The 14806-nt window shown below is 48.5% G+C and overlaps 1 protein-coding gene across 1 annotated transcript; it reads right to left on the bottom strand.

Annotated features, from left to right (window-relative positions):
• Positions 1-5182: 5182 nt before the first annotated feature.
• Positions 5183-13789, bottom strand: NPVF (neuropeptide VF precursor). Its single transcript, XM_074986162.1, has 3 exons — positions 13652-13789; positions 6660-7042; positions 5183-5279 (listed from the first exon to the last, which is right to left on the bottom strand). Exons 1-3 carry the CDS (start codon positions 13787-13789, stop codon positions 5183-5185), a joined length of 618 nt encoding a protein of 205 aa, XP_074842263.1.
• Positions 13790-14806: the final 1017 nt, after the last annotated feature.

Below are 14806 nucleotides of genomic sequence, written 5' to 3'. Positions count from 1 at the left end.
CACGTGGTGGGACACATGCACAGTGCAGCTGGAGGGGTGCCCACATGTGCGGCTCTCCTGAGCTGCATTTCACCACAGTCTGCTGCCCCACTTGCCACATGTGGGAGCATATTGGACATGGGGGCCTCAATGTTTTGGCTGAAAATTGGTAGCTCTGAGATGGAGCTCAAGAAGGAAGTTCAGAAACAGGCTTTTTCACCCTACTGAATTACCCTTATCAGAGGGGTAGCTGTGTTAGCCTGTATCCACAAAAACAACAAGAAGTCCTATGGTACCTTATAGGCTAACTCGGGGAGGGAGAGCTCAGTGGCTTGAGCATTAGCCCGCTAACCCTAGCGTTGTGACCTCAATCCTTGAGGAGGCCATTTAGGCATCTGAGACAAATAGATTTAAAAAATTGTCTCGGATGGTGCTCGGTCCTGTTAAAAGGTGGGGGACTGGACCACCTGAAGTCCCTTCCCGTTCTATGAGATGAGTATTTTTATTTGATTTTGTTTTTTAACCAGAGCATAAGCAGATGCATTACACTTGTTTCTTTTCAGTCTGTTGCAGAAAGGAGTGTGGATGGAGGCCTTGTAGAGAAGAGGTGAATGGCACTTGATAAGTGATACACTGGCTCACTGACTGAGCACTTCACCTGTTATCAGCCCAAGCTTGGAAGCTCCAAAGCGAGGATAAATGCTCTAAGTGTAGAAGCTTCAAAGACAGGCTGAGTACACACTGTTCTAAATGCCACCACAGTGGCACAACTCCTTGATAAGTCAGTGAATTTCTGAAATGGAGAGTAATAAGATTACTTCACCCTCCTACATTACAGCCCTATTGTTCATTCTATTACTCAGTCTTCTGCTGTAGAGGCAGAACTATATCAGATTGGCAAAGGGGGACATTTAACTTGCTCCTATTTTTTAAACCTAAGAAGATGAATATGCATGTTTTTCTTGACGTACATAGGCACTAATCATTCTGGTTGCTTTTGGGATTGACGGAGAACAGAAATCAATTTAACCCCATACTTCTCTATCTACATATGTGTTTTAGACTCTGTTTATCTGTCAGTGCTACGTTTGTTTAAGAGCTCTTCTTAAACCATAAGAGCTAAGACCACAAAATTTGGTAGGCAGCTTCCTCATACCCTAATTTAAACCAAGGTCAGGGGCTGGTTGTGCCTGGAGAGTGGGAAATGCCTGAAACTCCAGGATTTCTGAGAACATGGAAAGGGAGGGGGCAGAAAAAGGAGGGAGGCAAAAAGGGAAAGGCACAGATGGGAGGGATGCAATATTTAGAATGGCCACTGGCGCAGCTGCGGCACCAAGAGAGAGGCTAGCAGGGTGGGGCTCTGCCACATTGACTGCCGCAAAGACCTGGTAAGTAGCTCCCAGTCCCAAAGCCAGAGTCCCCCCCTGCCTGTGGGGAGTCTACAGTCCACAGAGCTGGCTGCTGGAGTGGCAGCAGCCCCCAGAAACTTGCCACACCCAGACAGCCTGCAGGCCATGCGGGGACTGCTGGAAGGAGGGACAGCTGGAGTGGGGGCATCCTCCAGAGTCTGGCCCTCCTCACACAAGCTGCAGGCCACAAGTAGTTAGCCTTCTGCTGCCTGCCCTCCACCAGACAGCCAGCAGACTGTGGGGGTGAGCTGGAGGAGGGCAGCAGGAGAAGCGGTAGCTCCCTGGAGCCTAGTTCTCCCAACCCAGACGACCGGCTGGCTATTTGTGGGGGAAGCCCCCAGATCCTGGACCCCTCAGACAGCCTGCAGTCTGTAGAGAGCTGCTGGAGGGGCACAGCCCCATGTAGCCTCGGTCCCCTCCAGATAGCTTGTAGGCTATAGGGGTACCTAAAGGTGGGAAGCTCCTGGAGCCTGGTTGCAGGCCACAGCAGGGCTGATGGAGGGCAGGGTGACCCTGGGAGCCTGGATCCCCCCCAGACAACCTGCAGGTTGTGGGGCAGGTGGAAATCCACTGAGGCTGGAGGCAATTCCTAGATCCTTAGCCTCCCACAGTCTGCAGGCCAATGGGGGCCAAACACAGCTGGGGGCAGCCTCCAGCACCTTGCCCCCACTTCAGTGGCCTACAGACCATGGGAGGAGGTCTGCAGAAGAGAAGGCTGCCCCCAGAGCCCGTTCCTCCACATCTCCCACCATACAGCCTGTAGGCCGCAGAGATCATTGGGAGGTGGGTAGCAGTCCCTTGAACCTGGCCAGTCCCTGGAGTGTTTTACCAAATAGGCTGAAGGATGGAGGGGGCCACTGGATGCTGGGGGTAGCCTCCAATGTACCCCCTAGACCATTGCTGGGCTGAGGTGGGGGCAGCTGGAGGCCCGGATCAGCCCATGGAGCACTGCCTTGCCTCCAAAAGGGGCTACTACCCCAAGCAAAGCCCCCCTAGAGAAGTTGCATGCTTGGGGGCTGCCCTGCAGTGATGTGCCCTCCCACAGACTGCAAGCCAGGGGGGCAGCTGGAGGTCAGGGCCAGCTCGCAGAACCCCAGCCCCCACCTGATTAGCACGGAGCCCCAGATTCCTCCCTCCCAGTAGGACTTGCTGGATGGGGAGCGCAGCCTCGGGCACCTAGCATGAGCTGCCACTGTAGCAACATCACCCATACCATCAGTGGGGGACCCAGTACCCCACTACGCCTCCCAGCCCCCTGCCCTGAGACCCTGGCCTAACTTCTACACCCCCACCTGCCTTGACTTCTGTACCCCACCCCTGCTGTGAGCCCCCACCAACCCTCTGTCCTAAGCCATCCACCCACTGCCTCTTCTCACCTATATACCCTCTCTCCAGCCTTTATTTTCCTTCATTTTTGAAAAATACTATAATTGCAAACAGCATGTACATTTTTCATGTATTTTCAAAATATGACTTCAGTTATAGAGCAGAGCAATGCTGTCTCTCTCTTATTTTTCTCCGGTTGAACAAATAGAATAACCTATGCAGTTTTATTTTTGCTTAGCCTCATTTTCTAGTCAATTTTAGTTTACAGTTCTTGTGCACTAGCACAATGTAACCTTATCTGGGTTGCAGTGACAACAGGGCGGCAGAATGCTTATTTACTTAATTAAATCGTTTGGGCAGGAATTTTAAAATTCCTGTTGATCTCATATTTAACAAAAGGTGATTTCTGTGAAACCTAATGGTTAGACTGTGCCACACTTAAAAAAAATCTAGGCTGTTCTATGCCAGAGTCTCAGCAGGTTTAAATCATTGGGACTCCACAGACCAGGTCAGAGTCTGGCCCTCTGCCTTTTGCAAAACAGGAGAGACTGATTTCTTGTCCCGGTGAAAGCTGCTTGGGAGTCTGTGGCTTCTGTTTGCAACTGTTGTCTCTACTAAATCTCTTCAAACAATACATGGAAGACAACATGTTGAGGCCCCAGACCTTTGAATTTGGCAGTAAATTGTCACCTGTCCACTTTATTAGCTCAGGTAGGATTTTAAAATGAGCATGTTGGTTTTGCCTGGTGAGTTTAATGATAAGCATGAATAGTGTTTGTACATCAGGAAAGCACAGGAGCTCCAGAACACTGCTATAATTAATCCCTGTGAGTTTGGATGGTCTGCTACTTGATTTACATTCATCCCTTTCTTGCTTTTCCCAATTCATGCATAATATCAGTACGTGGCTAATAAATAATTGGGTGAGTAATAGGTGTAGCTATGTAGCTATTTTTGTCCCTTTACACTTACCAGTGGTTGTTTTCCTGGCTCACACTCTCAGACCAAATCGAAATTTTGCATGGCATCAAATAATTTGCACATCCTTTCTTATTTGCTGGGGGAAAATAAATCAGCACCCCACCTCTCTTGGATGCACGCTGCAGAGCCTGTAGTAAGAATGCATCCTATTTGCATTTGTAGCAGGGACAGCTTTCGACTACTGCTTTTCTGCCATTGCAGTCATCATTAATGTCAATGTGTGTCTGGCCTAACTTTGCTGCCGGATGGTATGTCCCTGCAGCAGACGGTTGCTATTGCTGTTTAGGGATTCCTGCAAATGGAGTTTGCTTTTTGTTCTTCTGATGGACTAGAAGTGTTGAAGGGTTTGTACACAACTCACCACACTGGGAATTTCATTTCTGATTTTGATTTGCTTAAAAATCAGTAACATATCTTTTGTTTTTCCTGATCATGGAAAGGGTGAAATTCGGGCCCTATTGAAGGGAATGGCATAACTGTGACTTCAGAGGGGCTAGGATTTCTCCGTATGTGTACACTTTGCAAACCAACGTCCCTAACTATGACCATGGCAGAACTGATTTCTATGATTACTCTTAAATCTTGTCTTGAGCAAGCTTTGCTCTACCAGACACTTGCAGGCATATTTCATTCTTATAAACACTGCAAAGATCAACATTGATTTCCCTTCATCATACAAGGACTTGCTACACAGAGCCCAGGCAGATCCTCATTGATTTCAGTGGTAAGTTGGAATGCTCAGCACAGTGTAGAATCAGGTGTCCAAAATGACCATAGGAGCCTGCCTGACTGTAGGCTCCTGCTTTTGAAAATCTCAGCCTACAATGTTTTACTGCTGACAAAAATAACTGCACACTGACTTTCACAGTGTTTATTTAATATGGATGAATTTCTATGTAATACTTAAATACTCCCCACTTTGCTCTCTTTGTTTAGGGTCAGGTTCTGCCACGGTTAAGCTGAGTAAAACCGTACTCTGGAAGTAGACCCATTGAATTTGGGGTGGTGCAAAGGGTCTGCCTGCAAGTCAGGATCTGGCCCTAACTGTGAAATCATCAGAGGACACATATGAGAGCTGTTCTTTTTCCTGCTCATATAATTAGAATACTTCACCCGATGTTGTTTGAAAATGGCTCAAACTGAAATGTCAGATTAAAGTATAAGCAAGACATAAGATGGCAGTGTTTTTTTTTTTCTTTCGGCCTTGTTTCAGTTTGCTATTCATGCACAAGCCCCTGCTAATTGTAGTATGCTTCTTTTTATTTTCTTAAAATGTTTCAAGTTATACAACTGTTCTTCAAAAATTTGTGACAGGACATCAGCCAAGCAGCAGTCATTAAAATTTATGATATCCTGCCATTGAAGTGAACTAGTACAACAATCACTACTATTATCATTGCAAAATACACACAAGTGTTTGGACAGCATCAAACACAGTACAACGGTATTAATGTTATTATGAAGGTAAACCTGGATTTCTGTTTCCTTTACATCATTTTTTGGTTTAAATATAGATCCCAGCTCTTCTGGTTTGAGTCATCATCATTTGATTCCTTTTTAATATAGTTGTTTGAATACAGATTTCTAAAAGATAAAAGAAAAACAAACAAAATCTGCTATAATTTGGTCAGATAATCATGGAGGAATGAAAAATGGCAGGTGCAGATAATACCGTCTGTCTCATTTTTCAGTGAACCGTTCTGAGCTGGACTGTTCTTCAGCTTAATCCAGGCAAAAACGTGGTTTCAGAGCAAGACAACCAAAGCAGAATCAGGTCCGCAAATTAAGAAATAGTTTGGATTACAGATACTTTTCAGAAGTTATTATTGTGTGTAAAAATCAAATGCACAGTAAAAATAGTTGTTACAGATAATAGAAAAAGTTGGGCAGGAAATGGTTTTACTACCACAAGGAAAAAAGAATTTTTAAAAATAGTATTTCCTGTCTTGAATCCAGATGGAAAACTGAGATCTCAGAATGTTTTCACAAGTTACCAAATCAATTTCTTTTCTATGTTTGGGTGAAGTCAGTTGAAATGTTTCATTTTGACATTTAAAAACATTGGTTTTGATCTTTAAAAACAATTTGATAATTAGCTTAAATATCACACCAAAACCTCATTTCCAACTGAAAACAATGGGGATTTTTGTTCTGAAAATATTAACATGGCAAGCTTCAATGATTTCAAAACATTTTAAAAGGAGAAGTTTATCAAAACCAAAACTTTCCTGAGATGTTTTAGTTTTGATGAATTGGCATTTTCCAGCAAACATGTTGAAAAATTCCTGACTGTATTAGTAATGCTTTTAATTTTATGAATGCTGGGCCTGATTCTGCTGTCCTTACTTAGGGTAATCAAACTCTGATCAAACACCCAGTGGAGATAGCTTGATTAAGGCTGGCAGAATTCAGAGGTCATTCACCGTACTTTAAAACTAGGGCTGTCGAGCAATTAAAAACAATCATGATTAATTGCACTGCCAAACAATAATAAAATTCCATTTAAATATTTTGGATGTTATCTACATTTTCAAATATATTGATTTCAGTTACAACTGAGTACAGAATCCACAGAATACAAAGTGGACAGTTCTCACTTTATATTTATTTTTGATTTCAAATAGTGGCATTGTAAAAACCAAAAGAAATAGTATTTATCAGTTTCCCCATTAAACGTGTTGTAGTGCAATCTCTTGACCATGAAAGCTGAATTTACAAATGTACAAGTAAGTATATAAAAATTACATTAAAAAATGAAACCACATAAAACTTTAGAAACTACAACTCCACTCAGTCCTACTTCTTGTACAGCCAATCACAATACAACTGATATTCTATTGTTTAACAGTGCAATTAAATTGAAATGAATAATGATGAATAATGATTTGTAATCATGATTAATTTGTTTGAGTTAATTGTATGAGTTAACAGCAATTAATTGACAGCCCTGTTTTAAACACTTACCTGTTATTATCTTGCTCAGATTCTTGAATCTCTTGTGAGGGGTGGGCAGGTAGTGATTTCCCAAATCTTTGTGGCAAGTTGGCAAGTGATTGGATGGAACTTTTAAGAAAAGGAGATCTGCTGAACCTGGGTAATAAGTTAGGGGCACAACTAGAAATACCGCCTTCAAAAGCTCTCCCAAATCTCAGAGGCAAATTAGCCACTGGCTTAATGATTCTTTTTTCTTGAGTGTTTCTTCCAAACCTCAGTGGTAAATTAGCAACTGAATGTGGCATCTTGTTGACTGTAGAAGTGCTCATTTTAATGATGTTTTTTGATCCCCAATCTTTCAGTTCTTCAATATTGAGACTTCTCTGCTTTTCTTCTAAGAATTCTTCCCTGGACTAAAAATAGAAATAATGCTAAAATCATCTTGTCATACTGAAAACTTGTCTGCATACATCTCACATAAGGTATTATTGTTCAGGTTTCTGTAGACACAGTCATGGGGGAGGAAAATATAATTTCATAATGCTTTTGGCTGCAAATTCCCCCAAAATTTTTCAGTGTGAACTGTTTCTTGTAGACCGACTATCTTGGAGATGACTCCTCCTGCTAGCTACCAGAGCAACTTCTGTCGTAGTTCATAAGACAAAATAAAATAAGAAATCATTTCTCTATCTTTATCTGCTTGTGATATCAGGTATCTGCAAGTGATACCCATTTTACCCTAAATGTCAACACCACTATCTCCTTTTCCTCATTTCATCTTCCCCTTTGATCTGTTCTGTTTCTTTCTCTCTCCCCACTCTTGTCCTCTTCTCCTCCTCTTCCTCCACAGTTGTTTCACTCCTTACTGGTCTCTCAGTCCCACTACATGATCTTTTCCCCTTGGTTCTCATCTCCCCAGCTTTCTGCCTATGCTACCTAGCCACTGGAGAATTTCCCTGGCCTAAAGAAACTAAACATTACTGAAAAGCTAGCAGAAGCCCTCTTAGCATATTTAAGCTGTGTCTACACGTGCACGCTACTTCGAAGTAGCGGCACTAACTTCGAAATAGCGCCCGTCACGGCTACACGTGTTGGGCACTATTTCGATGTTAACATCGACGTTAGGCGGCGAGACGTCGAAGCCGCTAACCCCACGAGGGGATGGGAATAGCGCCCTACTTCGACGTTCAACGTCGAAGTAGGGAACGTGTAGTTGTTGCGCGTCCCGCAACTTCGAAATTGCGGGGTCCTCCATGGCGGCCATCAGCTGAGGGGTTGAGAGATGCTCTCTCCAGCCCCTCAGCTCAATGGTGGCTGCGTGGAGCGGCCCCTTAAAGGTCCCCACCCCCTCCCTTTCTGTGCAGGAAGCTGATAGAGCGTGCAGGCAGCAGCAATAACACGCGGCTCGCCTGCACGCTCTTCTTCAGCCACCCAGACCCCCAAAGGACCTCATGGCCGCCCAGCAGCCTCACCAGCGCCCTCAGGGAACCCCCCCGAAGGGGAGCCAGGGTAGCCAGGGCAGGAGCCAGGCCGGGAAGCGGCAGCGGGGCCCCTCCTGGACGGAGGCTGAGCTTTGTGACCTGCTGGGGCTCTGGAGCGAGGAGGAGGTGCTCCAGGTAATGGGGAGCAAGAGGCGGAACGCGGATGCGTTCGCTCGCCTGGCTGAGGGCCTGGCCACCCGGGGTCACCCTGCCCGCACTCCGGACCATGTCCAGAGTAAAGTGAAGGAGCTGCGGCAGGGTTACGCCCGGGCCCGGGATGCGGCTGGCTGATCTGGGGCCACCCCCGTCACTTGCCCCTTTTACAGGGAGCTCAGGGACATCCTCGGCCCCCAGCACACTTCCTCCCCTCCAGCCACACTTGACACCTCGGCTGAGGAGCCCCAGCAGGCCCTGGAGCCGGAGTCCGCCCCGGAGGCAAGCACCGCACCCCGGGGGCCCCCCCTGGAGCCCACCCCCGGGGCACCGGAGCAGGAGGAGGAGGAGGAGGGGGACTCCTCCTCCACCGACACCGGGTTCCAGATCCTCCTGCCATTGAGGAGTAGCAGCCGGGCGTCCGCCCCCTGGGTGTCCCCTGACTGTGGGAGTGGACCTACAGGTATGTACCCCCCCTGGTGTACACCCCCGGGGTTGAGGGGCAGGGGTAATAGATATGTGGCCAGGGCCCTCCACATGCCCAGATGACCATGGCCCCAAGGACAGCAGTGGCATGTCCCTCACAGGAGTGCATCAGCCCCTGCCCCCCCCCGCATGACAGTGCCATACCCCATCCCCAGGGCAGTGGGGAGCAGAACCCCTAGGGTCCCCCGGGAGGAGGGGGTGGGACACCCAGCAGCAGCAGCAGCAGCAGCAGCATGTGATGGAGTGGGGGGAGTGCAAATGCGAGACTCAGGCTAGATGTGAGCAACAAGCTGAATAGCTCCCAATGGCTAAGGATGATCCTGAGGCTACAACTGGCAGGTTACACCTCTGCCCTGAACAAAGAGGAGGGAGGAGCCGAGCTGGGTTTGAATCGGGGGCTGCAGTTAGAGGCTAGGGGAAGGGAGAGCTAGAAGGCTGCCTGCCTGAGGAGGGGGAAAGCTACACCCCAGAGGGGCACCCCTCGGGGTCGTCTCCCCAGGACGGGTTGGAAGGACTGTCCCTGACTGCTGTACTGTTGCTTCTGGGAGAAACTGGACATCTGTTGCCTAAGAAACCTCTCCTGTCAGACCTGCTGAGTGAAGTGAGAGTCACTCCAGCCAGGGGTCGGGGTGCAGTGCAGGGGGACCCTTGATCCCCATCACAGCAGCATCTTCTGGGGACAGGGATGGGGAACCTGCAGCACAGGGGTGGGGGGACAAAGGCCACGGCTCAGGGCCCACACTAACGGCTGTCTCCACTCTTCTTCCCCCCCTCCTGTGTTCCGCAGCTGCACCATCGGAAGGACCAGAGAGCGCCGGCGAGGCTTCAGTGGTCCCAGAATCCCCTCCGGGGCCATCGCTCCAGGCCAGCCCCTTGGCGGAGGACCAACCGGCCTGACGGCGGGCAAGACAGCGGACCCAGCAACAGCAGCCACCGGCGACGGACCCCCAGCTGCTGGCCCTCCACCGCTGGCAGGTGGAGGTCGTGGAGCAGTGGCTGCGGGTGGAGCAAGGCCGCCTACACCTGCAGGAGCGGGCGCTGGCCTGGCGCCAAGAGGCATGGGGGGCCTACATGGAGACATTCAACCGCATAGCGGATTACCTGGCCTCCCATGCCGCGCCGTCCGCCGCTGCGCCCGCCCTGCGTGCTCCACCCGCTGCTCCACCCGCTGCGCCACCCGCTGCTCCTGTCGCCGCACCATCTGCCGTCGCCCTGCCACCGAGGGCCATTCTGCCGAGGGAGACCGGGGGCCAGCTGACACTCGCCGGCCGTATCTTCTGGTCCGCCCGGCCCCCAGCCAGCCCCGGCCAGGGCTGTGGCTGAGGCGGGGATCCCGGCCGCCCACCCCCAGTGCTGGACTATAGGGGCGTGAGGCCCAGGACGTGGCCCCCCCCCCGTGTATATTCCCCCCACTGTTTTGTTGTTCGGCCTTGTATATAGTTTGTATTTATTTATTTGTGACTCCCGTTTTCACAGTCTGATCCTTCCCCCCCCCAGGTAAATAGTTCTCCCCTTCCTTGTTATCCCTGGTTTTTTTTGTTAATATATACATACATATATAATATTAAGTTACTTAGAAGTTCCTTTAGTTATTATTAGTAAGAAAAGAGTTGCAGTAAAGAAGTTTGATTTCACAAACAAGTGTCTGCTTTTATTTGTTCAAGAAAAGTGTGGGGCGGGGTGTGCTGTTGGGTGCTCCGTGGAGTGGGCGTAGGGGCAGGGAGTGTTGTGGAGGATGGGGGGGTGCAGTGGGGGGCCTGGCAGTGTTCACCCTGCAGCCTCATCGAAGTGGGCCTGCAGGGTCTCCCGGACCCGGGTCCCTTCGGGGTCCACCTGGTGACTGGGGGCAGTGGGTGGCTGCACATCGGCCCTGCCGGCCTCCACAGCCCAGCCCTGAAAGAAGGCCTCCCCCTTGCTCTCCACCAGGTTGTGTAGGGTGGTGCACGCACCCACAATCTGGGGGATGTTGGTGGGGCCCGCATCCAGGCGGGTCAGGAGACACCTCCAGCGCCCTTTGAGGTGGCCAAATGAGCGCTCCACCACCTGGCGCGTGTGGTTCAGGCGCTGGTTGAAGCGCTCCTGGCTGGCAGACAGATGGCCCGTGTTGGGGTGCATGAGCCAGGGCCGGAGGGGGTATGCCGCATCTGCGATGACGCAGAGGGGCATGGTGGTGTCCCCCACAAGGATCTCCCGCTGGGGGATGTAGGTCCCTGCCTCCAGCCGGCGGCACAGGCCCGAGTTCCAGAAAACCCGGGCGTTGTGGGTGCTGCCAGGCCAGCCCACATAAATGTCCTGGAAACGGCCCCAGCTGTCCACCAAGGCCTGGAGGACCACTGAGTGGTAGCCCTTCCGGTTGATGTAGCGTCCTCCACTGTGCTCTGGGGCGCGGATGGGGATGTGAGTCCCATCCAGAGCCCCGAAGCAATTGGGGAAGCCCAGGGTGGCAAAGCCCACGATGGTGGCATCTGGGTCCCCAAGCCTCACGAGCCTGTGGAGGAGCATGGCGTTGATGGCGCGGACGACCTGCAGGGGAACCACATGGGAAAGCACCAATGAGGGGTGAGCAGAGTGTGTGTGGCCCTCCCCTGCCAGGGCCCCCCTCCCCTCCCCTGCCCTGCCCTGCCAGGGCCCCCCTCCCCTCCCCTCCCCTCCCCTGCCAGGGCCCCCCTGCCCTGCCAGGGCTGCCTCCCCCCACCCCCCCGTGGGTCGTCTTACCTCCATGAGGACAGCCCCAACGATGGCCTTGCCGACGCCAAACTGCTGTCCCACGGATCGGTAGCTGTCTGGAGTGGCCAGCTTCCAGACAGCGATGCCGACCTGTTTCTCCACGCTGAGGGCATGCCGCATGGCGGTGTCCTGGTGCCTGAGTGCGGGTGTGGGCCAATGGCATAGCTCCATAAATGTCTGCCGGCTCATGCGAAAGTTCCTGAGCCAGTGGTCGTTGTCCCACTCCCCAAGCACCAGCCGCTCCCACCAGTCGGTGCTGGTGGGGTAGCTTCACAGCCGCCGGCATATGAGGCGGCGGGGGGGTCGGGGTGCTGCAGGGTTGGGGGTTGCGTCCTCCTCCCCTGCGGACATCTCCTCCTCTGTGGCAAGGAGGTGGTCAGCTGCCTCCTGCATGGCATGGAGCAGGGCAAGCACTGTTCCTGCAGGGGCGGCTGGGTGGACCTCTGGCTGCTGCTGTTGGGGGTCCATCATGACTGCGTCGCTCGAGGTGTGCGTGCCTATGGCTCTGCAGACCGCGTGCTGTGCAGGCTGAGTGTGTCTGGGAGGGGCCCTTTAAGGGAGCGGCTAGCTGTTGCCCCGGAAGCGCTAGTCCGCCCTGTGACCTTGTCTGCAGCTGTGCCTGGCACCCTTATTTCGATGTGTGCTACTTTGGCGTGTAGACGTTCCCTTGTTGTGCCTATTTTGATGTGCTGCGCGACGTCGATGTTGTACATCGACGTTGCCAGCCCTGGAGGACGTGTAGACGTTATTCATTGAAATAGCCTATTTCGATGTCACTACATCGAAATAAGCTACTTCGTTGTAGGCGTCACGTGTAGACATAACTTTAGTGTGTTAGAATCGTGCTCTATTCCATTACAATAATCTTCCATTGACATAGGGGCATTAAGGACCTTTAGTTACTTTGTGGCTTAGATCATGTTTGAGCTGACCAGTAGAGAAGCGCTTTTACTGCACTCAATCCCCATTGTTGACTCCACTGGAGAATTGAGCCCAGTATATTAAATGTCTTTTGAAATAAAGTGCAGTTCTCTGAAAAGTGGCCATATAAATATTTCTTATGCAATGGTGTTCTCTGTGCACAGGTGACGTTCTATTTTATTTTTGTGATGTTTATTGTTGAATTTCTTGATCTTAGAAGCAGACCAGTGCAAAGAAGGTAACAGATTTAAGTTAAAAAAACAAACATTAACATTGTCCACTCCAGTCCAAAGGTTTTTAGGAATGTTCACTTCTCTCAGCACTGCAGGAATTAGCACAGCTATTGGAGAGAGGGATGGAGTCTCTCTTAGATCAGATGTTGTTAACAGTTCCCCTCTAATTGTGGTAGCATATTCTATCTCTTGTTACACCTCTGCAACCCCACTGATGTGTACAACAGGGGCTAATATGAAGACAAAGGGGGCTGCACAGGGAGATGGAACAATTTTTATAGTGTGGGTGCTGAATGTGGAAACCATTTGGTTGTTATTACTACATCAAGCCAGTAGTGCTGTCATACCTTCAGCACCGCAGCTCCAGAAGCCCTGTGCATAGGTATAATTAATATAATATTTTTGCTTGCAGAACTTTGATAACTGGCTAAAGCATAGAAGGCAAAAAGAATGCAGACTCTCAGGTTCCAGGGACTGCTTCTCAGCCAGACAGAAAAAAAACCCCAAAACACTCTATATATAAACTGGATAAATTTGATGTGGCAGCGACTGAGGCACAATAAAAGCATAGACCCCACAATGATATTTTTATAGTGACATTTCAGGATTGAAATTTAAGTCCATTTACCACATCAGATTTATACTACTTCCTGTTTCTCATTATTTGAACATCACAACTGTTCATTTATCAATTTTGGATTAGTAATGCATCTTTTATATTACAATAATCAAAAGCATGACAGTGTCTTACTACATAAGCAAAAATCAATTCAGAGTAAACAACATCCCACATCCTAAGGTTTTACAGCAAGAATATGAAATCATGAATTGGTTTATGCAGAACATGTGAGCCAGAGGATAGATTTAATGAAAGTTGTCTTAAAGAGCCTTCTTTATGCTAGAAATGTTACAGGACCAGATCCTGTGCCACTGAAATCAATGGGAACTTTGCCACTGATTTCAATAGGCACAGGCTCAGACGTGCCATTCTCAAACTAACATCATAACAAGTAAATCTTACCTCAGAATATTTATCACCATAATCTCTGTTCTGCAGACTGGACACTGCGGATGCATCGTGGCACAATGTATTTGATGTTAAAAAACCAAACATGGCTAAAGTAAATAAAATTAACCTCTTGACTGAGAGGATTTTCATTTTTTCTTAAATTAGGTTTATGCAGAGAGCTCAGAATCACTATAGTAGGGAAATGCTCATCTTTTTATATGTTTAGAAAACAAAAAGATTCCTTTAGCTGTGACATCAACTCCAAATGCTTTATTTCTTAATATTAATTAGGGATGCAGTTTTAAATATGTATTTGAAAAATGTTGGGAATTTGTTTTGCAAACATATTTAATAAACACTGCTTCCTGCTGCAAACACATTGCCTTTACAAATATTTTCTGGGCTGTGAAAGAGCTTTTTAATTAGCTAACTTTGAACACCCCACCAATCAGCACTCCTAATAACCCTGTTTCATTGCTACATTTTAACAAAAGCCTTTGTCCCTGTTTCTCTTATCAACTTTCCGTTAAGGAGGTAGCTACAAGATTTCAGTGTGTGCATTTTTCTGATTACCTTATATTTTGAGGATGGTTTTAGTGCTTATTTTGAGACTAACAAACGTACAAACATAGGAGCCATTGAAATCAATGGCTTGTCTTTCTATGAACTTCAGTGGGCATCGGACAGTCAGGGAGAGACACTTAGCACTGCAAATCCTGCTGAAATCCCTGGGTATTTCTTTCAGAGTCTGGCCCAGGTGTTAAAAATGTTCATCTGTATTGGAGCTAAACAAGGAGCATTCCATTAATTACCAGGCCTATCTGCTGTGTTATGAAAAAATTTCAGAAGGACATGTTGGTTGGGTATGGTGCAATGATGTTTTAGGGCCATATTTTTCAACACGAACCTTTAAAACAGCATCTGTAGGTTTATTTCAACAGTTGTTTGCATACACTGAATGAGTTGATAGTCAGCTAGCTGATTTGTGTGCAAACCTGACTCTCTGGGCTTGCACTAGTTGTAAGGCTGATTAAAATATGGCCTATAACCTTAATACATGATGGAATCTTCTAACGGACATTTTGATGAACAAGAATGCACCATAAAACCTGCAAATATTTCAAAACCTAGAGGCAGTCCTCACATATGAGCACCTACATAGACTGT

The sequence above is a fragment of the Carettochelys insculpta genome, chromosome 2 (assembly GCF_033958435.1).
Source record: "Carettochelys insculpta isolate YL-2023 chromosome 2, ASM3395843v1, whole genome shotgun sequence".
Classification (NCBI taxonomy): Eukaryota; Metazoa; Chordata; order Testudines; family Carettochelyidae; genus Carettochelys; species Carettochelys insculpta.
This window is presented reverse-complemented; position numbering and strand designations above follow the sequence as displayed.

Excerpts from the sequence above, each read along its gene's own strand:
- NPVF (XM_074986162.1), bottom strand. The coding sequence starts at position 13,789 with ATGAAAATCCTCTCAGTCAAGAGGTTAATTTTATTTACTTTAGCCATG. Across the intron at positions 7,043-13,651 it reads ATGGTGATAAATATTCTGAG|TCCAGGGAAGAATTCTTAGA; the intron begins GTAAGATTTACT and ends TTCTATTTTTAG. Across the intron at positions 5,280-6,659 it reads TCTGAGCAAGATAATAACAG|AAATCTGTATTCAAACAACT; the intron begins GTAAGTGTTTAA and ends TTTATCTTTTAG.